The sequence below is a fragment of the Triplophysa rosa genome, linkage group LG13 (assembly GCF_024868665.1).
Source record: "Triplophysa rosa linkage group LG13, Trosa_1v2, whole genome shotgun sequence".
In the NCBI taxonomy this organism is placed as follows: Eukaryota; Metazoa; Chordata; class Actinopteri; order Cypriniformes; family Nemacheilidae; genus Triplophysa; species Triplophysa rosa.
In genome coordinates this window covers 2,562,508-2,589,706 of record NC_079902.1, presented here as the reverse complement: position 1 = coordinate 2,589,706, position 27,199 = coordinate 2,562,508, and the positions used below count along the sequence as shown (strand labels likewise).

Genomic DNA, 27,199 nt, shown 5'->3' with positions numbered 1-27,199 from the left:
ACAAGGTCCGTGATCTCTTCTGTTTGTACAGCATTGACTGTGACATTTCTTTTGACCTCTGGATCATCTGGTGAACATTCTCCTAAATCATTAGGGTTAACAGGCCACTCCTGTTCAGGCAAAAGAAGAAATTGAGGTCCATAGACCCAACTCTTATTCTTGAGAAATGATTCAACTTTCAACCCTCTAGATGCTACGTCTGCTGAATTTAGTGCAGTATTCACGTATCGCCATTGTGATGGTTGAGACACCTTGAGAATTTCTGAAACTCTGTTAGCAACAAAAGTGCGGTATCTGGTGACCTCATTTTTGATATATTTCAGTACAGAAGTACTGTCGGTCCAGAAAACAGAATATTTGAGTTGCATGCACAGTTCTGTTCTCCACAATGAATCAACTCGACTTGCCAATGTTGCAGCAGTAAGTTCCATTCGAGGGATAGATACTGGCTTCAGAGGAGCTACTCTAGCTTTCCCCATTACAAAAGCAACTTGCACTTGTGAGTTAACATCATGCAGAAGCAAATAGGTAACAACTCCATAACCGTTTTCACTTGCATCAGAGAAATGGTGTAACTGTGCTGTTCTCACCTCTCCTAAACTTATAGGTTTAAAGCATCTACTGATTTTGAAGTCTTTCAAGTCACATAGTCCATTCAGCCAACTAATCCACTCTTGAGCATTTGAGGTAGGATTTACATCGTCCCAGCCTAGTTTCTTTCTGCACAGATCTTGCAAGATCCTCTTTGCATATAATATTACAGGAGACAAAATTCCTAAGGGATCATAAACAGAACTCATAGTGGCAAGGATCCCTCTTTTGGTCAGAGGTCGTGGCTGCAATGAAATCTTAAACTTAAATGCATCAGATTGTATACACCATTGTACTCCTAGCACCCTCTCCACGTGAAGTAAATCTTGGTTTAAATCCAAATCCTTCACATTTTTTGCTCTGAATTTTTCAGGAATTTTTGACAAAACATCTCGATTGTTACTTATCCATTTCGTCAATGTGAAACCTCCCTTTGCACATATAGCAGTAAGATCATGGTACAGAGAAATAGCCTTATCCTCCGAGTCTACTGACAACAGACAGTCATCCACATAAAAATTACACAAGATTACACCTGTTACTTGCTGAATTCCTTTTTATTATCTTCTGCACATCTTCTGAGAGCAAAATTTGCACAGCTAGGTGATGAAGTAGCTCCAAAGAGATGCACAACCATACGATATTCAACCAAATTTTGAGTAAGATTGCCATCAGGCCACCAAAGAAATCTCAATAAATCTGCATCATCTTTTGGCACTCTCACTTGGTGAAACATGGCTTCGATATCTGCCATGAGCACAACTCGTTCCATCCTGAATCTAGTTAATACTCCAATCAATGAACTAGTAAGATCTGGCCCCTGTAAAAGTTGAGCATTCAAAGACTTCTCTTGAAATGTAGCTCCACAATCAAACACAACCCGGAGCTTTCCTTTTCGAGGGTGGAAAACACCGTGATGGGGTATGTACCATACCTTACCATCTCTACGCTCCAAGTCCTTGGCTAGTACTCTCTCTGCATAACCTTTAGAAATAAGATCTTTCATAAAGACAGCATATTCAGAATGAAATGAAGCATCCCTTCTCAATCTTTTCTTTAGGTTCAGAGCACGCTGCTCAGCAATTGTCCGATTATCTGGCATCTTCGTTTCTTAAAGGTAAGCCAGTGGAATAATGACCATCTACAAGGGTTAATGAGTCAGTTACTTTTTCCATAAACTTGTGATCTTCTCTTGAAAGTCCAACATGTTCATTTTTGTTACTTTCAGGAAAATCAATCATAAATTGTTGCTGCCAAAGTTCATTCAAGTTTGAAACTGAGATTCTGTTAACTGTAATGTTAGGATACCCAAAAGCTGACTGATCACCACCGTCTCCTCTTAGTGGACCATTTACTGTCCATCCCAACTTGGTACTACTGTAATTGCATAGGGTCCATTATCAACACTGCTGATCACTTCAATTGGTTCCATAACTCTTGGGGCATTTATTCCTATTAACAGTTCTACATCAGAGTCAATTTCAGGTAGATTTACATGTTTCAGATGTGGCCATCTCTGCAAATCCTTTTGTCTTGGTATGTTTCCATTGTGCACAGGCATGGCATTTTGTGTATAGGCATCAGGTAATTCATAAAAATCCTTCTCATTCAAACCGGCCACCTCTAAACCGGAGACAATATGGGTAGTTGTAACTTTCTCCTGGCCCATAGTACGTAAGAGAATGTTGGTCCTTTTGCTTGAAAGACCAAGTCTGTCCATCAATCCAGATGTACAAAAGACAGCCGTGCTACCTTGATCTAAAAAGGCATAGGTGTTTACGATCTTATTTCCTTTTTTAGATTTTAATTGCACAGGAACCATGGAATGTTTACATTTGTAGTCTCCAGCCCCAATAAATCCACTGGACTGAGAATCCAAAGCACTGTCCATTACAGCGTCCATTTGTCTATGTCTACAGACTTGTTTTGAATCAATCACCTTTTCCTTTGGGTAGATGTGAAGTATACTGGGGTGTTTTAGATTACACACTTTGCATGAAAGGCGATTTCTACAATATTTACTGATGTGCCCAGTACACATACAGCCAAAACAAACACCATTCTCCTTTAAGAATGCAATCTTTTCACCTTGAATACTCTTTTCCAATAGAGGGCATAACTCCAATGCATGTCCACATCTACAGAACAAACAACTCTTGTTGCTAGGTGAAACAACTTCTTTCCTGTTCATTCCATTTTCTGATTTGCTTTCCATTGCTGTTACAGTAGTGGCATAACTGCTTCTCTTAGATTTAAGAAAAGACTGAGACTTGCTCTTGTTCATTAATTTACTTCCTGTGAAAACTGAAACATCCTGTATATTTCCAAATACTGGATCAGTCATTATTCTTACTTGTCTTTCAACAAAGTCAACAATGTTAGTAAATGTTGTCCTTTGATTGCCAGCTTCTTGTAATTCACAAACCTTGGATCTCCATTTTTCTCTTAACTTGTACGGCAATTTTTTCACTACAATTAACATGTTAGAGGGCATACCCATCTCATGTAAAAACTGAATGTCTTCCATACAATTACAACAGCTTCTTAGAAACAAACTAAACTCTTGTAAATCTCGGAGGTCTTCATTTTTTATATTTGACCATGTAAGAATCTTTTCCATGTAGGCTCATGCAATTTTATACTGGTCGCCAAAGTATTCCTGCAATAAAGCTTTGGCCCTTAAGTACCCACGGTCTGCAGGCATATGCTGACAACTCTTTACGATCTCTCTTGGATGACCTCTTGTATACTGTTCAAGAAAGTGTAAACAATCAGTAGGGTTTTTAGTTTTACACTCCACACAACTTTCAAATGATTTCATAAAGGCATGATATTAGGGATGGGCGATATGGCCCTAAAACTATATCACGATAATTCCTGGTATTTCTTGCGATAGCGATAAAAATGACGATATATCCATAACGCCATCCACTGCTGTATTTTGCGTCAAGTGATAGTAGCTGCATGTAGTCTAAGCCCTCAGAAAAACAAATATTATCAAAAAGTAAAACTTACCCCAAATCAAACAGCTCCTAAAATATACCTGCAGTATTTTTGTAAATATAAAATATAATAGTGAGATTCGACTTCAAAAGGTTGTAGTAAAGAAAAGTTAAATGAACTAAAGCTCAATAAACACATCATGTCATACCTAAAACTGCATATATTCTATTGTTGGGTGGAAACGATCGATCGCATCACGCTGTCAATCACTCTCTCTTGAACTGTGTGAACCTTCTCTTCTCACAGCAACATACACTGAATCTGTCTATGACTCGCGCTACAGAAAGAGAACAGAAAAATGTGGATAAAAGAAATCTAATTAAATAATCCATGCTTTTATACGCTCATAAACGTATTTAAAATAACGTAATACAAACTCGCATGTGTACTGTATGTGAACAGGCAGCAGTGCTGTGCGCGCTGTCGCTATGAAAGCACGGGACGCTCCGTTCATCCTGTATATAACAGGCAAGAAATCGTATTAAACAATTTGCGCACGCGCGCATAACATCTAACGAATGTTTAAATAAATACTTTTAGCCAAACTAAATGTTGTGGTGTAACGTATTATGACTATCAACGAATACTTAAACGAATTAAATAAAACGAAAGTGAAACTAAACATTAACTCGGATGCATCTACAGTGCCAACCTAAACGAGATTTAGAGCTTTTAGTGCAAACTCTTTCTCAGCTTCACGTCCGCCCTCCGCTATACCCGTTTTCACTTCACATATGAGCTGTGAATGGGTCTCACAAAGAAATACGTCATCAACTAGTATTTATCGTTTATATCGCGGGAAGACTAATTCCTATCGTGTGGAGAATTTCTACCTGTATATCGCAAACGATATAATATCGCCCATCCCTACATGATATTGTAGAGGATTCCCATCGAACACCTGTATTTCCCTTTTAGGCAAAGATGACAGACATTGTTGTCGAATCAACAAAGATGTTATTTCATTTTGCTTGTCCATAATATCAAGAACATGATTAGTATTTCTTAAACCAATGCTGGAACTGCCTCCAATCTGATCATTACCACTTTGAGTCACTTGTGTTTGGCTTGACCTTGAATAGTTTTTGAATCGTTCAAAGAGTATTGGCTTTCAGCATATTGCAACTGTTGATCCTGAATATTATCATTTGAGCTCTCAACTTCATTTATCCATTGCCTTGTGTCTTTAATAAACACTTTAATTTAAATCACTGTATTTATATATGCTTGTGAACCATTCATTCTGTTTGGTTTGCTCGTCACTGGGTAATAATGGTATTATAGAATCATGAAGTTTGATTGCCTCTTTAAAAGTTTGCCTCAAGCTGTCCAGTTCAGACTGTACCATTGAAATATTTTCATTTCTCAGCATGAGATTTTTAATTGCTGGTATAGAACTTTTAATCACATTTACATTTCTTTTCCATTCTATCTGAAGTTGTGCAATTTTATTAGACAAGGCCTTTGCGGTAAGTTGAACTTTTCGTTTGCATGTATCCTGTTCAATTTTAACATCTGTATCTATTTCAAGCGCACTCATGACTGAAGCATGCGCACATCTAAATACCAACAGGTAAAACACTTTCCAAACAAGCAAACACAATCCAGGCAATACCTAGAATTTCAAAATCAAGTGCAGGTGGTAGATCCTTTTCCTATCTTGCACCTAAACTTTGGAAAAGTGTTCCTTGTACTGTCAGTTTAAATCTAGATTAAAGATTTCAACCTTGCATACTCCATAATACAAATCCTCTAAGGGATTAGGCTGCATTAGTTAGATCAACCGAAACCAGGAACACTTCCCATTACTGTATAACTGATGTACTTGTTGCATCAAAGAGTGTAGAACAGTACTCTACTATCAGCTGTCTTTTCTCATTGTTCTGAGGTTACCACAATGAGCAGGATGTAGTCCATGCCCAGACCAGATGGTAGAGCTGAGAGAGGTAAGCGGCAACCTGACAAGAGTTGAGATGGCAGAGCTGAGAGAGGGAAGATGCGACCCGATAAGTCCTCACTACAAAATTTAAAGTGATATTAGAATATTAATGATAATATTTAACCTATTATCCAACTTTTTACTATGTTTATTTTATTTTTATTTAGCCTAGGTGTGCAAGCACTGTCGAGCTTGTAAAGATGCTGCAGTTTTTACCAGAGGGGAACTAGTTCCCCTGGTTGGGCCTGGGTTCTCCTGAGTTTTTATGTTCTCCATTGGGGTATTGGGTTCCTTGCCAATGTTTGCATACTGTTTTCCACTGTTTGCCTGACCAAGGGTGCTGCTGACATCAGCTTTAGAATATGTATTTATTAATATCACTTTAAAGGAGTAGTTCACCTTCAAAATGAAAATTCTGTCATCATTAACTCACCCTCTTGTCATTTCGAACCTGTATGACTTTCTTTCTTCAGCAGAACATAAAAGAAGATATTTTGAAGAATGTTGAAGAATGATGACAGAATTTCCTTTTTGAAGTTGAACTACTCCTTTAAATGTAACATTCTGCTTAATTTATTTATTTATTACATATAGGAATTTATAGTCCATATAATATTTGTCCTGTGTTTCTCTCTCCTTTATCTTAAATGCTTCTCTGTGATAACCACGCTGTGTGTGTGTGTGTGTGTGTGTGTGTGTGTGTGCGTGCGCGTAGTTGTGTGTCTGTGTTTTATGCATGTGGGTGTGTAGGAACCTGTATGTGCGTGTCTGTATTCTGTTTGTTCACTTTGTTGTTTTTTCTTATAGTCAATATGTTTCATGTACAGCTGCTTTGTAACAATGAAAATTGTAAAAAGCGCTATATAAATAAAGTTGAGAAAATGATTAAGACACTCGCAACTGAGGAAAAGAAAGGGACAATATGTGACAGGTGCCTACCATCAGGACTCCGAGAGACCACCAGTCAGCACTCTGGGTGTGACCTCTCCTGTTGACCACCTCAGGGGCCATATATTCCACAGTGCCACAAAAAGAGTACGCTTTTCGGTCCTGATCAACAGATTCCTTACTGAGTCCAAAGTCTATCGAAGACGGCAACAAAGTCAAGTTGACAAAGTGACAAAGTGACAAAGTTCTTAACAACTCTATGCAGGGAAAACACAACATACAGTATCTCACAGAAGTGAGTACACCCCTCACATTTTTGTAAATATTTTATTATATCTTTTCATGTGACAACACTGAAGAAATTACACTTTGCTACAATATAAAGTAGTGAGTGTACAGCTTGCATAACAGTGTAAATTTGCTGTCCCCTCAAAATAACAACACGCAGCCATTAATGTCTAAACCGCTGGCAACAAAAAGTGAGTACACTAAGTGAAAATGTTCAAATTGGGCCCAAAGTGTCAATATTTTATGTGGCCACACTTATTTTCCAGCACTGCCTTAACCCTCTTGGGCACGGAGTTCACCTGAGCTTCACATGTTGCCACTGGAGTCCTCTTCCACTCCTCCATGACAACATCACAGAGCTGGTGGATGTAAGAGACCTTGCGCTCCTCCACCTTCCGTTTGAGGATGCCCCACAGATGCTCAATAAGGTTTAGGTCTTCATCTTACCCTCTGCTTCTTTAGCAAGGCACTGGTCATCTTGGAGGTATGTTTGGGGTCGTTATCATGTTGGAATTACTTCCCTGCGGCTCAGTCTCCGAAGGGAGGGGATCATGCTCTGCTTCAGTATGTCACAGTACATGTTGGCATTCATGGTTCCCTCAATGAACTGTAGCTCCCCAGTGCCGGCAGCACTCGTGCATCTCCAGACCATGACACTCGCACCACCATGCTTGACTGTAGGCAAGACACACTTGTCTTTGTACTCCTCACTTGGTTGCCGCCACACACGCTTGACACCATCTGAAACAAATAAGTTTATATTGGTCTCATCAGACCACATGACATGGTTCCACTAATCCATGTCCTTAGTCTGCTTGTCTTCTTCTGCATCATCTTTAGAAGAGGCTTCCTTCTGGGACGACAGCCATGCAGACCAATTTGATGCAGTGTGCGGCATATGGTCTGAGCACTGACAGGCTGACCCCCCACCCCTTCAACCTCTGCAGCAATGCTGGCAGCACTCATACATCTATTTCCCAAAGACAACCTCTGGCCATGTTGAACTTCCAGTGACCAGTATGAGAGAGTGAGAGCGATAACACCAAATTTAACAAACCTGCTGCCCATTCACACCTTAGACCTTGTAACACTAATGAACCACATGACACCGGGGAGGGAAAATGGCTAATTGGGCCCAATTTGGACATTTCCACTTAGGGGTGTACTCACACAGCGGTTTAGACATTAATGGCTGTGTGTTGAGTTATTTTGAGGGGACAGCAAATTTACACTGTTATACAAGCTGTACACTCACTACTTTATATTGTAGCAAAGTCTAATTTCTTCAGTGTTGTCACATGAAAAGATATAATAAAATATTTACAAAAATGTGAGGGGTGTATTCACTTCTGTAAGATACTGTACATGAGTGTATATAACTTATTTATTTAATTTAATGATTTTAGAACATTCAGAGTGCCGATAAGTGATTTAATACACACCAATGATGTCTGATATCCACATGCACACATTCAACAAGTAGCAAATTGATGTAATGTGACAAATGTACGTACCTGTTAACTTGATATGTCCAGCTTCATCAAGCAAAATGCTGAAAATTAAGACCACATATCTCCAATACAGATAAATAAAAACATGAACTAAACAATAGTAAGAACATCTTAAATGTAACAAATTTAAGTTTTTCAAACCTTGCAATTATATTTAGGGCTGTCACAATTTTTTATTTAATTCAAGTCCAATTAAAAATATATATTACAATTTAACCATGTCGAGTACTGGTCCAAATGGCTGACGCCTGGTTCACTACAACAAAAGACCAAGAATGTCAACTCTGTGTAAATATTTTTCTTCAGAAGCAGGACAAGTGCATCAGTGGTGCCACCTCTCTCTCTCTTTTCAATGTGCACCTGCAGACAAGAAAGCACATCCTCGCATATTTCTGAACATAAACAGCTGTGTAAAGCTGTTAACAGTTGCAAGTTAAAGTGCTAATTTGACAAGCACATGACACCACATAGAGCCTGCACTATATGTGAGCTGTAATATACACTTATCATTAAAATACAATATATTATATACTGTATGTTTTGCAAAGGAATGCTACACAAATACAATTTTGACTCAAGTAATGGTGTTTCACAGTTTTATTGGAAAACGTTTGGTACTCCATTTCCAAAATAATCAATAGGGACAGCACTAATTATAATTTTGAACATCAGTTCAGTTACATATATCTTTTTTTCATAAAGAATATAAACAAACATGTTTCTGTGTAAAAGATCAACATTAAAGAGAAAGAAAAAAAACAATTAAGAGTAGGGGTGTGACGAGATCTGGTGGCACTCGCGAGATCCGATGTGTCTCGCAAGATCCGACTGGTCTCGCGAGAACACAATATCCTGACGCAATTGGCATTATGGAGTGCTGGGCTCTAAATTGCAACCATTTTAGTCGCATATGCTCCCTAAATTTAACCTGTGCGACCTCAAAATATATTTGGGGCATTTGTGTGAGTGCATGTGTTGTGGTGCGACCTGTTATCATTACTATACAGAACACGCTAATAACTGTACAAAGTATGTGCGTGCTGCTGTGAGCTACAGTGACCGGCCCGGCCATTCATAAAGACAACGTGATTTTCCATTCCACAGCGCTACTTTCACACCGTTTCTCTATGTAAACGCACTAGTTGGATGGTTTCAACATTCGCGTGAGTCTTTCGCGTCCGCAGCGCGTCGCGCATAGCAGTAGTGTTTTTACGGCGGTTCGCACTGTCAGTAGCGTACTGTACCACAAGTACAGTATAGCAATTGCAATTTCACATTACGTTATTTTAAATACATTCACAGGCAAACCTCTTCAAAAATGGATCATCTGTCTCTTACATATGTGCAATGTTAGCATAAAACATGATGTGTTTATGTAGTTTTAACTGTTTCTCTGAAGGCTATGAGGGTTCAGTCAGTGGAGGAAGGAGGATTGACAGTGTGATATGATTGCCACCTCTGCTAACAAGAGCACTATGCAAAAAGCACATAAAGAAAACAGCCACAGCTCTTTACTAAAAGCTGCACCTGTTAAGAAAACAAAGCATACTTTTTGTGCAATTACTGCCTGTCAGGTGAGTTTGTGACAAAACCTTTTGAAGTGTTTCCATATCGTTTATTACTGCATAATACAATTCATTAAAATAGAAGTGTAATTTGTTTCATAAAGTAAAAGGTGATTTTTTAATGCCTACATTTTTTGCATTTTGTTTTTAAGGTGAAGAGACTATTTTCTCCTATATATTTTGTGGCGAGCACACCGGTGCGCAATCAGCGTCACCATAGAAACCGCCAAATTACACACAACCGCCTGCCGATCAGTCCACAGCTGACTTCTATCAAACTTACCGGATATAAGCCAGAAGATGGAAGGAGAAAGGCGAGTAGCACTCCACGTCAATGAATCTCTAACACTTTGTTTCCTTGTTCACCACAGAGAGCGAGTGATGATCGGCAGGCTCCTTCACAAGCACACGGCAGACTTTTATGGAGGAATTTCATGATATGTCTTTATGTTTTTGATCATTATTCACTATGTATTGCTCTTCGTTTTAAACACATTTGTATGAGATTCTGAAAAGCACCCTNACAGCGGTTTAGACATTAATGGCTGTGTGTTGAGTTATTTTGAGGGGACAGCAAATTTACACTGTTATACAAGCTGTACACTCACTACTTTATATTGTAGCAAAGTCTAATTTCTTCAGTGTTGTCACATGAAAAGATATAATAAAATATTTACAAAAATGTGAGGGGTGTATTCACTTCTGTAAGATACTGTACATGAGTGTATATAACTTATTTATTTAATTTAATGATTTTAGAACATTCAGAGTGCCGATAAGTGATTTAATACACACCAATGATGTCTGATATCCACATGCACACATTCAACAAGTAGCAAATTGATGTAATGTGACAAATGTACGTACCTGTTAACTTGATATGTCCAGCTTCATCAAGCAAAATGCTGAAAATTAAGACCACATATCTCCAATACAGATAAATAAAAACATGAACTAAACAATAGTAAGAACATCTTAAATGTAACAAATTTAAGTTTTTCAAACCTTGCAATTATATTTAGGGCTGTCACAATTTTTTATTTAATTCAAGTCCAATTAAAAATATATATTACAATTTAACCATGTCGAGTACTGGTCCAAATGGCTGACGCCTGGTTCACTACAACAAAAGACCAAGAATGTCAACTCTGTGTAAATATTTTTCTTCAGAAGCAGGACAAGTGCATCAGTGGTGCCACCTCTCTCTCTCTTTTCAATGTGCACCTGCAGACAAGAAAGCACATCCTCGCATATTTCTGAACATAAACAGCTGTGTAAAGCTGTTAACAGTTGCAAGTTAAAGTGCTAATTTGACAAGCACATGACACCACATAGAGCCTGCACTATATGTGAGCTGTAATATACACTTATCATTAAAATACAATATATTATATACTGTATGTTTTGCAAAGGAATGCTACACAAATACAATTTTGACTCAAGTAATGGTGTTTCACAGTTTTATTGGAAAACGTTTGGTACTCCATTTCCAAAATAATCAATAGGGACAGCACTAATTATAATTTTGAACATCAGTTCAGTTACATATATCTTTTTTTCATAAAGAATATAAACAAACATGTTTCTGTGTAAAAGATCAACATTAAAGAGAAAGAAAAAAAACAATTAAGAGTAGGGGTGTGACGAGATCTGGTGGCACTCGCGAGATCCGATGTGTCTCGCAAGATCCGACTGGTCTCGCGAGAACACAATATCCTGACGCAATTGGCATTATGGAGTGCTGGGCTCTAAATTGCAACCATTTTAGTCGCATATGCTCCCTAAATTTAACCTGTGCGACCTCAAAATATATTTGGGGCATTTGTGTGAGTGCATGTGTTGTGGTGCGACCTGTTATCATTACTATACAGAACACGCTAATAACTGTACAAAGTATGTGCGTGCTGCTGTGAGCTACAGTGACCGGCCCGGCCATTCATAAAGACAACGTGATTTTCCATTCCACAGCGCTACTTTCACACCGTTTCTCTATGTAAACGCACTAGTTGGATGGTTTCAACATTCGCGTGAGTCTTTCGCGTCCGCAGCGCGTCGCGCATAGCAGTAGTGTTTTTACGGCGGTTCGCACTGTCAGTATCGTACTGTACCACAAGTACAGTATAGCAATTGCAATTTCACATTACGTTATTTTAAATACATTCACAGGCAAACCTCTTCAAAAATGGATCATCTGTCTCTTACATATGTGCAATGTTAGCATAAAACATGATGTGTTTATGTAGTTTTAACTGTTTCTCTGAAGGCTATGAGGGTTCAGTCAGTGGAGGAAGGAGGATTGACAGTGTGATATGATTGCCACCTCTGCTAACAAGAGCACTATGCAAAAAGCACATAAAGAAAACAGCCACAGCTCTTTACTAAAAGCTGCACCTGTTAAGAAAACAAAGCATACTTTTTGTGCAATTACTGCCTGTCAGGTGAGTTTGTGACAAAACCTTTTGAAGTGTTTCCATATCGTTTATTACTGCATAATACAATTCATTAAAATAGAAGTGTAATTTGTTTCATAAAGTAAAAGGTGATTTTTTAATGCCTACATTTTTTGCATTTTGTTTTTAAGGTGAAGAGACTATTTTCTCCTATATATTTTGTGGCGAGCACACCGGTGCGCAATCAGCGTCACCATAGAAACCGCCAAATTACACACAACCGCCTGCCGATCAGTCCACAGCTGACTTCTATCAAACTTACCGGATATAAGCCAGAAGATGGAAGGAGAAAGGCGAGTAGCACTCCACGTCAATGAATCTCTAACACTTTGTTTCCTTGTTCACCACAGAGAGCGAGTGATGATCGGCAGGCTCCTTCACAAGCACACGGCAGACTTTTATGGAGGAATTTCATGATATGTCTTTATGTTTTTGATCATTATTCACTATGTATTGCTCTTCATTTTAAACACATTTGTATGAGATTCTGAAAAGCACCCTGCACAGCTGTGTTTTTGATGTCTGGCAGTGTTTATGAAATCTGGGGACTTTTTCTGGCCCCAACCCTACAGTATGACCAAATCTGGGCATGTTCCGTTTCTATGACTACAATCTACATTGAGCAAGGCCACAGTTTTGCCACAGATAAAGACAAGAGAAGGAGGTGAAGAAAAGGAAACAGGTCATGATGACCATGATATAATTGTGGTGGGCGAGGATATATAAAAATATATTTAAAAAATTAGGTAATAGCCAGCCTACCACGAATAAATACGCACCTTGTTGCCTGGGATATATTGGTGGCAGAAAATCAACAATTGGTTAATAAAAATAAGAGATAACGGGAATCAACCTGATTGGTTTTAGAAAGGACCACCTTTCAGAAGTTTTACTATAACTGTAGACTGAAAACACTTGGTTTTTAGATGACTTGGAACATCTCACTTTGTTTGGCTTGAGCAAATAAAGTTAACTCCTTGACACCTGGACTTTCTTTGTCTGAGAGATTTTTTGAACTACAAGATCGTTATTTTCACCACAACATATTTGGCGAGCCAGCCAGGAGTTGGAAAGAGGCTGAAGACATCTGACAACACCCGAAGGCATACCATCCGGCTGACTACACAGATCAAGCGCGCATTATAGGTGAGCATACTTTTGCTTATAGTTTAGATTTAACATCTGTGTGGTCTGCTGGAGGTGAGTTCTGGGTAGAGTTGGTGTCTATAAAAAGCCTCTCCTAAAAAGAAATCAAATTAATTTACTAAAAGTGCAGGAGGGTCCCGGATCTCAACGAGAGAAGTATGAATGAGAATAGATGAATGAGTGTGCAGTAACTGCCTGTAGATTTAGTTTAGCCCACAGAGGGCTTTAAGAGATATAGACTACGCAGAGATGAATTGCGTTAAGAGATATAGACTACGCAGAGATGAATTGCGTTAAGAGATATAGACTACGCAGAGATGAATTGCCTTAAGAGATATAGACTACGCAGAGATGAATTGCGTTAAGAGATTTAGAATACGCAGAGAGGAATTGCGTGCCTTGTGATGAATAAGGCTGTCTTGAGATGAACAAGACATATTTATTTTACGCAGAGAGGAATTGCGTATAGATGTAGAATTAAACCTGGGTCTTGTCTGTTTATACTGTCTATGTAACGTTTTGTGTATCCAGCCTAGCTGGAGAACTTGTAAGGGAGGGAATTGTTGGCCACATTCCCAGGAAGTGTGTGTGAGTGTTTAACCAGGCGTGAATGAGCACAGAGGAACAATGGGAGATTTTTGATAGGAAATACAAGTTGCGTATCCTCTACAATAATATTTTCTTCTAAAGAAAATGAGTTTCAAAACTGTTATGATAATGTTTTTTGAGTGTTTTTTGCATTGAATAAAAGATTGCATTATGGAAAATATTCAAAAGACTGATATTGCATGTTGAAACATTGTGACCACAGTAAAAAAAAAAAAAAAAAGGGTGTATACGGGACGACCAGGACATTGTCTTGCTAGAGCCCGCATAGGAAACGCCCAGAAAAAGATGGTGATAAATTAGGAACGATCACAGCTGAAACGCTGTGTGAGAGCCAACACAGGAACAAATCACCCATGGTCACAATACGATGCATGTACTCTTAAGTCAATGAATACTAAGACTTTTTTCTCTAAGCATATTGGCTTATAAAGGATACGATAGCTGAATTTTTCTTTTTTTAATCATAAGAGTAGTTTTAAGTTCATATTTTGAAACTTTTTCTTTATTGGTTTTAATTATAAATATATTTTTTTAGTTTATTGTTTTAAGACTTTTCTTCCTTAGCATTGATTTTTATAGATTACTTTTTTTCAGTTTCATGTTTTGAGACTTCCCTTCCCCAATAGTAACTTTTATTTTATTGTTTTATTTCAGTTTATTGAGTTATTGACTTTTAAGTTTGAAGTTTTGAGATTTTTCTTTTTCATTATTAATAATAGAAGATCAATTGATTAAGACCCATGATTTTGAAGCTTCTGTCCCATTATTGATTTTTTATGATAATCGATTAATTTTTAAGTTTTATGATTGATACTTTCTTCCCCATTAGTGACTTTTGCTTTATTTTGTTTCAGTTCACCGAGTTACCATTTGCATGGCTGAAGAGGGTCCAGGCCTCGCTTATCAGAGAAGCATAGCTTTTCAGGCTAGAATACAGACCATAGCAAAAGTGCTGTCTGAGACTAAGGGAATTAATAATCACTTTTGGGAGGAGGCGACATACACTGATGCAGAGGGGATAGAAAAGAATCTAACAGAAGAAAGAAAATACTGGCACCTGAATCAACTGACAGAGATTCGAAATTTAGACTCTGCCCAGTGGGAGTGACCTTACATTCAGTGGGAGGAGATTGTAAAGAATTGTTGTAGAGTAGGAGTGTTGAAACACTACATGAACGAAGTCTGCTCATACCGATATAATATATCTAATAATACCCCCCTGGATGTGATCCAGGCAAGAGGGCAGGAGGCTGATGGCCGTGACGGGTGAACCAAACAGCTGACTGCACAAAATAAGGGCCCTGAAAATAAGTTGAGCGTTTTGCTTATATAGTAGTGTTTTGTGCGATCTGCTAAAGGTAAACCCTGAATGCTGTTGGTTCTCGTAGAAAGGTGTGTGTGTGTGAGAGAGTGTGAGAGTGCATGAGACGTTCAGGTGATTACCGTGTGAGAAGGAGAGGTTTGGTGTATAAGGCCTCTGTGTGTGTGCGGAGTTAAAGGAGTGGTTAAGAGAGCGAGGGAGAGCCAGAGGGGCTCTGTGTGTTTGTGTTTGTGTGTGTGCGCGAGCGAGCGAGTGAAAAGAGAAAAGAAACAGTTGATGTGAGTTTTGACTTATTCCAATAATTTTATTTTCACTGTTTATTATTTTTATTTAGGTTTATGGACGTCCTAGTATAAAAAATAAATTAATTTAGATAATAATACTAACATAGTTTGCATTTATTATCATGATTATTCATATATTGCTTAAGACATATTGATAAAAAATTATAATATAATTAAACGTTATTTGGAAATTGTTTATGCACAATGCGTATTTTTTCATATTAAGCCTATAATGAATTATGTTAACACTAGTGATAAGGATTGTATGATCTTTGAATAATAACAGCCTTTAAATGTAAGATATTTAAAGAGTACCTGAAATATGAAGTGGGTTGGATTTGAACATAAATACAGACAAAAGAAGAGAGAATTTTGTGTTTATTCTAAACCCCTTATCTAGTAATCCTTATGCTCCAAATAATAATTAAACATCTATAATGTATGTTTTTGAGAGGTGCACCTTCTAAATAGCTCTTTAATGAACCATCATATGTAAACCAACAGAATTACAAACTTAAGCTTTATTAAATGCTTACAGGCAGAGTAATGCCATTACGTTATTGAAGGACATTTTTTGGAACGGTTGCAAGATTGAACTAAGAATTTATATGAGACAATTAATTGTTGTGTTTATGAAGCTATGTATTCACAGTAGCACAGACAAGGACCTCAAGAGAATAAGGAAGCCCCATGACCAATAGTTCCTGAGGCGGCTTTACCAACAGTCGACTTCACAATTGTGGAGTGGACACCACCAGACTGACACATGATATGGGGAACTGCCCAAGTGTGAAAGACAGTTGGCCACTGCAATTCATGATGAATGGTATACAGTAAATGTACACATTTCACAGTGAGTCAATTTGATCTAATTGTGTAATAAAGGGTTTGTTAAATATTGGGACGTCATGTTTCACGTCAAGATTTTTAATAAATGTTCTAATAGCTCCCTTAATCTTGTTAAATTTCAGAGAGCAGCAAAGTCAGCTAGATCAAAATACCTGACCTGACCTGATTTCTACACACTTTCATAGACCTAGGACTTTATTGTCAACAATACATTCAGTAATTAATCTGAAATCCCAGTTTTTTAGGGAGCCGTCAGCTGAGCTCTGTGAGAATTTTTTACATTTTTTGTGGATAAAGTGAGTGCTATCTGTTCTTCTTTCGTCTCACAGCTCCCAGACCTGTCTTTGAACTTGCTGTCCAGTCCATTTATCTTTTACAATTTCCAACATGTTTCTTTAATGGAACCTTCTGATCTTGTTAGCAAGATGAAGGCAACCACCTCGTCACTCGATGTTTTTCCATCAGATATGATAAAAGCAGCATTCCCAGTAATCGGCCCAAGTGTCTAGCTGTTGATTAACTCATCTTTGGGCACTGGTTTGGTTCCGAACTGCTTTAAGCATGCAGTTGTTCAGCCTTTGGTTAAGAAGCAAGGTTTGCATGAAAGCTGCTTTAATAACTTTTGACCTGTATCTAAGTTATCTTTTCTCTCAAAACTTTTAGAAAGTCATGCTGTCACAATTGACCCCGTTTTTAAATACAGCTAATTTGTTAGAACCTTTTTAATCTGGATTGTGTCTGCTTTGTTGAAAGTGTTCGATATAGTGTTGCACGATAGACCCGGATTTTGACATTGGTGGGAATATAAAATTGGTCTGCAGAGCCGCATTGTCACTAAAGTTTAGTGCCGTTTACTTGACTTACAGTATTAAACAATATATTAATTTAATAATACTTAAAATAAGTTTGATTTGAAATGGTTTTCTACACATTGTTGTCACTCTCATTGCTACACTGTCTATTGCTGTCTACAACAAGATCAGTTTTCTTAGAAATAAACCAGAATATACAATTAGCCACTCTGTATTAACTACTGTATGTTTAACTACATGTACAGTCTGGATAAAACTATTTTTCATGTACATGCATATTTATGCTTACATTTTTAAAACTACTGCATGTATGACTGAGTGCTTAATAGACCTCTATAACAGTGCAACCTTGTTGTAACTGTAATATAATGCACAACAAATAACATAATCATGTTTTAAAAGCCTAATCACCTGTGACCCTGACTCTCCACAGCATGATAGGACTGCTTCTGTCACCTGACCTGACACAATAATGCATTAATACATTCCATATGAGCACATTTATGGCTCAGATATAGCTTACTATAATCATGACAAAGGCCATAAACAAAAGCAATTGAGAAAATGTTTAAGTGGCTTATTTTGGTTTGTTTTACATTTATATCCTGTTCAAGATATACATTCTATATTCTAAGCAGAACTAATCACAGACAGAAACATAATTTGGATCATAATTTAATTTTTAGGTCATTTTAATTTTAACAAATGCATATAAACAGTGGATTTTCATGATATTCAACTAAAGTTCAGTTCAAGATTCTGTTGTTTGGTTTTAAAGTTTTTAATGAACAAGCACCATCTTATTTGAAAGATCTTCTTATCCCTTTGTCATCTTCCAGACTTTTAAGATCCACTGACAAGGTTTTGTTATTTGTCCCTCGGTATCGGTTAAAATCTAAGGGAGACAGAGCTTTCTCTCTCATTGCCCGTGGTTTGTGGAACCAATTCCTTCTGGACACCCATCTTACATCTTCCATTACTGTTTTTAAATAGAGGATGAAAACATATCTTTTCTCATTGGCATTTTAAATTTTTTATTTTATTGCTGTCTGTTTTGTCCATTTGTTAATTGGTATTTTATTTTACATTGAACACCACTTTGGATAGCTCTGCTATGCGGAAATGTGACTTACTCCCACTGGAAAAATCACTTTAACGGTTTTAAAAGATTTTATTAAGTTGATATAGCTGTTTATTTTGGTGATATTTATTAAGCACTGAAATATTTTTCCAGTGTGAAGATCCGGTTTCTCTGGCTTCAGTTGTTCAACCATGAAATATGCCTAGTAAGATTAAGGTTGGATATGAAATTAAGTCTTGTTTTGAATTTATATTTGTTTGGACAACTGAAAATAATACTATCATAATTATGTATTACAATCATCAGAGATTTTTAATTTACTTATGAATGCACTAGATGCAATTGGAAACCCCCTTGAAGTAAAATAACCTGGAAAATCAGACAAAATCTGGTTATTTGCAGAAAACAAAGTGTCTGTGTAATGCTTGAGATTACGGCTGCACTACAAAACAAAGGGGATTTTGATACTTGTCAAATCTAATTTAAATATTTTAATACAACACAGTTAAGCTTGATTTTTTTCTTTTTTATGTTCAGTCATTTAATGAACTTTATATCTGATGACATGTATCACTAAGAATGGATATTAAAAGGGTTGCCATTTTCTTTTGATACATTTTGTTTTGCTGTTCGCTCTGTTTTTGTTTATTTAGGGAGGCAGTGTATAATTGTATTTTTCTTTGTAAGTGTATATTTTCTTTTGGGAGCGCAGAGTAGTAAAGCCTTTTAGTGCCGGATAGGCAGGCAGATAGTTGTTTTTCTGTTTGTTATTTTGGCATATAACCCCTTCAAAGTTATTTCAATTCAACTGAACTACAATCAACTTTGTTGATAATATCACAGTAACTATGTGTGTGCACTTGGTGCCTGTGTATATGTATTTGTTGTTAAACATTTCCAGACACTGAGAGGGTGACTACATGAATGATTTTTGTTGTGTCAAAATATAATTGCATCGATAATAGTTCAAGCCACAGTAAGCAGATATAACTTCAAGCAGGCCTAGATTTATGACATGGCCCTGATGGCCTTATGATCTTTGGGAAAAAAATAAAAAAGGATATACGAAGCCATGATACTGAATGTATGAGTTGTGCAGGGTGCCAATTTTCTTTCACTCTATATTTTGTTGAATGTTTGAATAATATGGGAGAAAGTGCAGGATATTTTTTTTTTTTTTTGGGAAGATCTTTTGATATTTTGACAACCCCCCATTCTAAAAGAAAAAGGTGATTATTCATTGAAAAGTAAATAATGTTATGTTTTATAAGCCCTTGACATGATCACAGCTATTTTAGAGTTTGAACAAGTGTTGCCAGATTTGAAAACATTGAGTTCCAGCAAGCATTCTTTTGCACCAACTACGGCAGCTTGAAGAGGTGCACAGCAGAACAATAAGGAGGATTATTAAGCAGTCTTCTTGAGAAAAACTAGGAGGAATTCTGCAGCTAGGACTTCCACAGATCATCATATTTGGAAAAACTAAGCCAACTCTCAAATATACAGAGCGACAAGAGAACTGATTGTTAAAAGTGCTAAGTTTGAAAGCGACATCTGGGGATACGCCACAGTTTTTCACCCTTTGAACTAAAACAACATGCAGATAAGGAGCAACAGAGACAGCCATGACATCCTATGAGACTTCCAGGACTTTGTAGCCTATGGATCACTACATGTGTGTTGATATTTTGACTTGATTTGCCATTAATTGGGAGAAAAGACATTGCTAATGAACGCTTTGCCAATGCCACTTCAACTGATACCACATTGACCAGCCTCGTTAAGTCACACCAGGAGAGACATCCCAGCGACGACCATATCAACGTGCTTGCAGATGCATGGATAAGGATATATGACTGAAAGAACTGTTATGTGTGTGCTCAGTTCCCTGACAATGTCACTAGAGGGGACTGGTGGCCACATCAAGACCACAGTACTTCAAAATGACTTTGTTTGCTGTATCAGCAGCAATGTTTAAAGACAATGACACAGCAGGACAGCGGGAACCAACCATTTGGGAAAGATGCCAAGAAAGTAATGTTCTACGATCTACGGGGAGAAAGACACTAATTTCATGGCATGTAAGTGCTGCCTGGGATGTTTGTGGGCTGAGACGACTGAGGGAATACTGCAGTCTATATCTGACCCACAAAGATAAAGACTGCAAATCCAGATGTGCACAGTACATGTTTCTGATGAAAAGCGCACAGGAGTAGCGGAAGACGATCACTGGCTGTGTGAATATCAGATATACTCATCCCTGCCAAGAAACTGGACTGGGCTGTGCCCTACTTCAACGACATGGGGGAGCTATCATCATACCACATCCATCATGTGCGCTGCGAAGAAAGCCAAGAAGAGGATTTTTCAACTTTCTACAGGACAGCCCTGTGCTGAAAAATCATTGTGTAAGGACATTGGCTGAAAAGCATTCAAAAGTATTTAGCCCTGCTCTGGGTGTAACATCATCAATGCATGAAGTGGAAATCACCAAATATGAACTGATTTCGTTTATGAATGCCATGAGGATCATGATGGAGAGCATCAAAGACGAACTACAAGGATTACATTTAAATGGCTGCAGAACCGTGGACCAGCTAACAGCAGCACAGGGTGAAGTTTGTGCCACAGTGGAAGAAACCAGCTGCATGTGCATTCCAGAGAATGACGTTGATGGACATATCATCTACAAAGGATTAAAAAATCACTTTTCTAACTGGGACTTTGATAAAAAAGGGGGTTGAATCAGAGACTTTTAATTGGTACTGGATTAAGAAATATATTTTTGCAAAAATGAGCAACTTGTTGTTGATGGTAATGTGTGTGCTGTTACAGATTTTTTTACTAATATGCATTTGGTTGAATATAATGATATTAATTGATATCAGATGGTAATGTACACAGTACTAGATAATAATTACAATGATTCTGTTGCCAATGTGGAGTAAAATGGTCTTTGGACCTGAGAAACATTGAGAGGTTTAAAATCAGACGTTATCCTTGGTACGAGATAACTAATATAAGATGAGAAAGGCCAGTTACTTATCTAGCTTGCTGACAATTAAGTAATACGACAATTTAAAAGTTTTGGGCACCAATGATAAATTGCACATTCTACGTTATATTTTAAGCACTTTTATACCGTATAAATTATGATACACATATTTTATTCCTGTTAGTTATAGTCTCCTGAGGTTATGGTATTTCGCCAATAACTGTGATAACAGTTATCACAGAAGATGAGGAGGTGTGGGGCCCCAAAGGTATGGGGCCCCAAAGGGGGGAATATATGGAAGAATTTCATGATATGTCTTTATGTTTTTGATCATTATTCACTATGTATTGCTCTTCGTTTTAAACACATTTGTATGAGATTCTGAAAAGCACCCTGCACAGCTGTGTTTTTGATGTCTGGCAGTGAAATTTATGAAATCTGGGGACTTTTTCCGGCCCCAACCCTACAGTATGACCAAATCTGGGCATGTTCCACCCCGTTACTATGACTACAATCTACATTGAGCAAAGCCACAGTTTTGCCACAGATAAAGACAAGAGAAGGAGGTGAAGAAAAGGAAACAGGTCATGATGACCATGACATAATTGTGGTGGGCGAGGATATATAAAAATATATTTAAAAAATTTGGTAATAGCCAGCCTACCACGAATAAATATGCACCTTGTTGCCTGGGAAATATTGGTGGCAGAAAATCAACAATTGGTTAATAAAAATAAGAGATAACGGGAATCTGCCTGATTGGTTTTAGAAAGGACCACCTTTCAGAAGTTTTACTATAACTGTAAACTGAAAACACTTGGTTTTTAGATGACTTGGAACATCTCACTTTGTTTGGCTCGAGCAAATAAAGTTAACTCCTTGACACCTGGAACTTCTTTGTCTGAGAGATTTTTTGAACTACAAGATCGTTATTTTCACCACAACACTTTCTCACCACTTCCGGAGCACGAGGCGAAGAGGATTCACCCCACACCATGGACGGAGCTAATTCCCCACAAAATCTACTCACTGTCTTCTCTTAACACGGTGCATGTGTGAATAAAATTACCCTTCAGGGACACTGTTTAACTCCACATGATTATATCTGCCCTCCACAGTTTCATCATTGAGTATTTCTTTAAAAAAAGTCTAAAAATCTCGTCTCATTCACGTGAACTCAGTCTCGTGTCTTGTGGGATAAGTGTCTCGTCACACCCCTATTAAAGAGTAATCCTACTGTCATATACCCCTTTAGTTTGGGTTTCTAAACCTAAATCAACACTAAAGTGACAGGGAGAGAGAAATGCTGTGAGTAATACTTTACTTCTCAGGTTTCAGGTCTCTGTAAACGATGCCTAGGTTGTGTAGATGATCCAATGCAAGGGCCAACTCTGCAAGGTAGAATTTCACGTCCTCCTCTGTAAACATAACCTAGTAAGAACTAAACAAATTTACTCTCATATCAAAGATCACACAAAGCAATACAACACACATCATTAAAACATAAACAAGACAGACCTACAGTATATATGCTTGTGAATTAGTGAATGATTAATCACATAATTTAAAAGCAGAACAGAAATAAGCTTTTAAAGGAAAGTTGGGGTTTTAAATGCATCTGGAGAAAGGTTAAAAATGTTATAATTTACAACCAGTGTTTATGTGTGTTATTTATTGGCAGTAACATGTTAAAGTCTTGATTTAAACTCAACTCATGATGTAAAGTATAGTGTCCATTATATTACATATAGTGCACGCGCACACACGCGCACACACACACATACACACATATTTACTGTATATCAAACTGACATGGAATCAATAGAGAATCAATGTCTCTCATGGCAGCAAAATCATTTTGATCATCGGGGTAATGCTGAATGTCAGACAAGCCGTTCAAAACTAACAGAAAATCGGTGATATTGGTTTGCTTGCCTATTATTACAAAGATACTGATTTTAGCATATTTGGAAGAATGTCAGTAACCAAACAGATCTCATCCCCCATTTACTGCCATAGTAGGGAATATAAATACAAAGGGAGTCAATGGCAGATGAGATTTGTTTGGTTACTGACATTCTTCCAGATAAATTCCTTTGAGTTTACCAGAACAAAAAAAATATACAGGTTTGAAACAATCCGAGGGTGAGTAAATGTTGACAGAATTTTCATTTTTGGGTAAACTATCCCTTTAAAGATATTTCAGCAAAAAAGAAGTACTCAGAGTATTCTGATAGACCTTGGTATTAAAGCATAAATTATCTTGTTTTCATACTGTGTGTCAGCTGTTTCTTTGCGTCCACAATGTCATGGATTATCACTGATCAGTTCTCTACACTCTTAGAAGAGATTGAACCTTTAGAGTTAGAAAAATAACTTTAAAGTTCAAATATGAACTTCTAATAATTAAAAAGGTTCAAAGTTGAACTTATAAGTTCTATAAGTAACCTTTGTTATTTGGTATACTGCAGGGCTCTAGAGTGCGACCAATTTGGTCGCACATGCTACTTGATTTCTCAATGGTGCGACTAAGAAAAATCTGAGGTTGCACCGGTGCAACCAGCCGTTCGAGGGAGAAAAAAAGTCTCCGCGACTCTGAAAGTCTCCCTGTGATTCAACAACAGACACACATTAGGCCCATATCGTGGTCTAAACAAATCAGAGATAGTGAAGGGCGGACCGCCCCTCTGATTGGCCGTGGTCCAGATTTACCTGTAAGTGTGTGTACCAGAGGTCGTGTTAACCGAAAATTCTCTGTCATTGACAAAAAATGTTTACCAGTGACGGAAAAATCTGAAGGCCGTCCGTCCGTCAGCTATTTTGACGGATTACAATGATGGCAATTTGTAACTCCCCGTTTCCCTTCATTAGAGCGTGATATGCTCGCGAAGGGACGTGCGTGTTTTCACCCGTCATTGTTACCGACTAGACATATGTGATGTGATCTGAGAAAACCCGTCGGATGTCGCGCTGGGACGCGGGAAAGACAGTTCACCTATCAAAGTAAACTACATAACATGAAGAATGAAGGAGTATCAATGCACATTTCCCGCCAGTCCTGTGTAAACTACGGCATGCTTTTTTTCATACAATGTTTTCGTGAGATGGCGGATCGTCTGCAGCACCGAGAGTTATCGCTGCTCATGCGAGCCGGACCGCGATCGCAAAACATACAAGGGATGATCAAAAGTCCAGACACTATGCACATGATAAACAAGGTAAAACTTGCTTCACTGCTTATTAGTTGTTGTCCGTAATGTTTGCTAGTTTCCTCATGTAGTGATAACGGCAGAGCTCTCGTTCTTTAAGTGTGCCCTGCACCTTTATTCAAACGGTTTTGTACAGTATTTTTATAGACTTCAACACTAGGAAATGTTTTTTTATTAAATTGTTATTAGAGTAAGTCTTTCACCACTGTAAAGTGACTTTTACTTGTGATACTGGACTGTTGTGCTTTTATTTTCATCACTTAACTTTAAACCCATTTTCCTCCAAATTCCGTTCCTGAAAATCATAGCGCTTCAGCAGACCTCAGCCATAACTTTTGTTACATACATACAATGAGCAAAATAAAAACTGATTTGGAAAGGGCTTGGTATGAAAAACTGTAATATATAAATTTGCACCATGTGTTGGGTTTTCCCAGATCGAATCACATATGAACATAAACATTAAAACATTAAATATATAGATGAATATAAACAACAACGGCTTTATTGGGCATTCAGTTGTATTAAAATACAACAAGTTCCGAGACGCAAGTACAGCGTGATGACGTCACGAACATACTAATTACCACCTAACGCCACCTTGCACCATAGTGACGGGTAATAATAGATTATGACGGATTTTTTACGAGCCTGTCAGTCAAAATGACGGACAATAAAAAGTCTAGCGCAACCTCTGGTGTGTACGTGTGAAAATGCGTGTGCTGCAGTCAGACAGAGAGGTGAGGAGCATATAGGCCCGTCAGTTAACCAGAGTGGATGTAGCCGCGGATGATGAGAGAAGATGAAAAGAACGATTGACAACTTTTTCGTGAATAATGTTAAGTTAAGGCCTGATCCGTCTGAAAATCATAAGCATAACCATTTATCTTGAGATGTTTTAAGTTTCAGTTCAGTGAAGCACTTTAAGCACCAACACTTTTTCAGTAAGTTACCTTTCTTGTAGAATTGTGCTTCAAATAAAGAACTTTATGTTGACCAGGTTGTTAGTTAATCATTTACAAGTCAATTTTGCCTATATGGACAGCGATTTAAAAAGAAATGAACTGGTAAAACTGCGGTGTTAAATGCGATGCGGTCGAAAATTTGGGTGCACCTAACTTTTGTGCTGGTGCACCTAAGAAAAAAGTTAGGCGCACCAGTGCAACCAGTGCAAAAAGTTAGTCTAGAGCCCTGTACTGTTAGAAGTTCTTTTTAGAACCTCCCTTGTGGCAAAAGGGTTCAAATTAGAACCTGGCCTGTTACCAAGGTTCCTTTTTGAACCTTTTCTGAGATGGACTAGATTTTCTGCTGTTTAGTTGTTGATGTTATTATTATCCTTATTAATATCATTTTATTATAATAATTTTAGCCTACTTTAGTTTTCATTTACATTAGTCATATTTAAAGATATAAAAACATAAAAAAATAAAATACACAGACAATTTGAGAGGTGGACACCACCATCACATGTCATTTCCCCATGAAAAACACAGAGAAAAACATCTCCAATCGTTTTAACTTATTTCAAACATCAAAAATGACGTAGACTTGTGAGTTCAAGAGACAGTGCTACGTTCAAAGCAATGCTTCTTTCCAAATACTACTTGGAAATAACATCGGAAACTGCGCTCATAGTCGGACATACGATTTATGAACTCAGGGCAGATCAATCAAGCACGAGCGCAGGGAGACGCGTTACATGATCCAACATGCTTGCAGTGACATTAGCGCGGAGCTAACTTACGCGAAACGTTAAGAAACTGTAAAGTATTTGACTGGAACGCTACGAGGTCGGAAGTGGGATATTTCAACTCGACTTTGCCTCGAACGAAGTCTTGCGTTCAAATGTCTCTTGCGCCCGTGGCCCAGCTAAAAAAAAACATTACAAACACTGCTGCGCGAGTGCAGGAACTGAGATGAAATGCTCGAATATCTGAGGTAAGACTTAACAAAATTACTATGACCTTTATGAAAACATGAAAATAAAACATGAAATGTAACACGGTTACTGTACATTAAAATACAGACTAAAGCTCTGTTAGTTAACCGATTTCAAAGTGACCTTTTTTTTATTTAGGACAGTGTAAAAGTTATAAAGAGAGATGTATAGTGCTACAAAGGCAACATTTGTGTTAGTTATTTGACCCCTTTACTTTCTTTTAAGTAGAGAAAAAGATAAACATATATCACTGAAAGGGGGAAAGATGCTAAGACGCAGGTGACAACGCACCTGAAAAATGGATGAACCGCATTTCTAGCAACCAAATATGGACAACAATCAGACCATAATTACTGAATGTTAATGAAGATTTATGTGTTTAACGTAAAAAATTGTGCTTTCTTATTGAACAGCCAAAGTTGGTAACTGTAGTCTGCAAGGCACAACAAGCAGAAATAAACAGTCTGTTTATTTAGGTAAACATGTGCTGATTTAGTGACTATTATAATTTATTCTGTCAAGTAATGAACTAAACTTCATAACATATTAATATGTTAATACATTCTGTGTCGGTCATCTACATTAAGTCAGCAGTAGTCTGTCTTAAAGGGATACTTAACCCCCCAAAAAAATTCTGTCATCATTTACTCACCCTCGGATTGTTCCAAACATGTATACATTTCTTTGTTTTGTTGAACACACAGTAAGATATTTGGAAG

At 37.6% G+C, this 27,199-nt stretch overlaps 1 protein-coding gene across 5 annotated transcripts in view; it reads right to left on the bottom strand.

Moving 5' to 3' along the window:
• The window catches only part of rps6kal (ribosomal protein S6 kinase a, like), a 128,101-nt gene that overhangs the window by 90,805 nt on the left and 10,097 nt on the right, over positions 1 to 27,199 (bottom strand). The window contains exons 2-4 of one of the 5 annotated variants that reach the window (XM_057349128.1): positions 22,657 to 22,773; positions 8,224 to 8,261; positions 6,473 to 6,615 (exon numbers count right to left, since the gene is read on the bottom strand). In XM_057349128.1, the coding sequence (XP_057205111.1) occupies positions 6,473 to 6,615; positions 8,224 to 8,261; positions 22,657 to 22,760 (285 nt within the window). In that variant the 5' untranslated portion in view covers positions 22,761 to 22,773. Of the gene's footprint in view, positions 1 to 6,472; positions 6,616 to 8,223; positions 8,262 to 8,429; positions 10,249 to 22,651; positions 22,774 to 27,199 lie in introns of those variants that run through there. The other 4 variants (XM_057349127.1, XM_057349131.1, XM_057349130.1 and 1 more) reach the window with 4 other exon arrangements.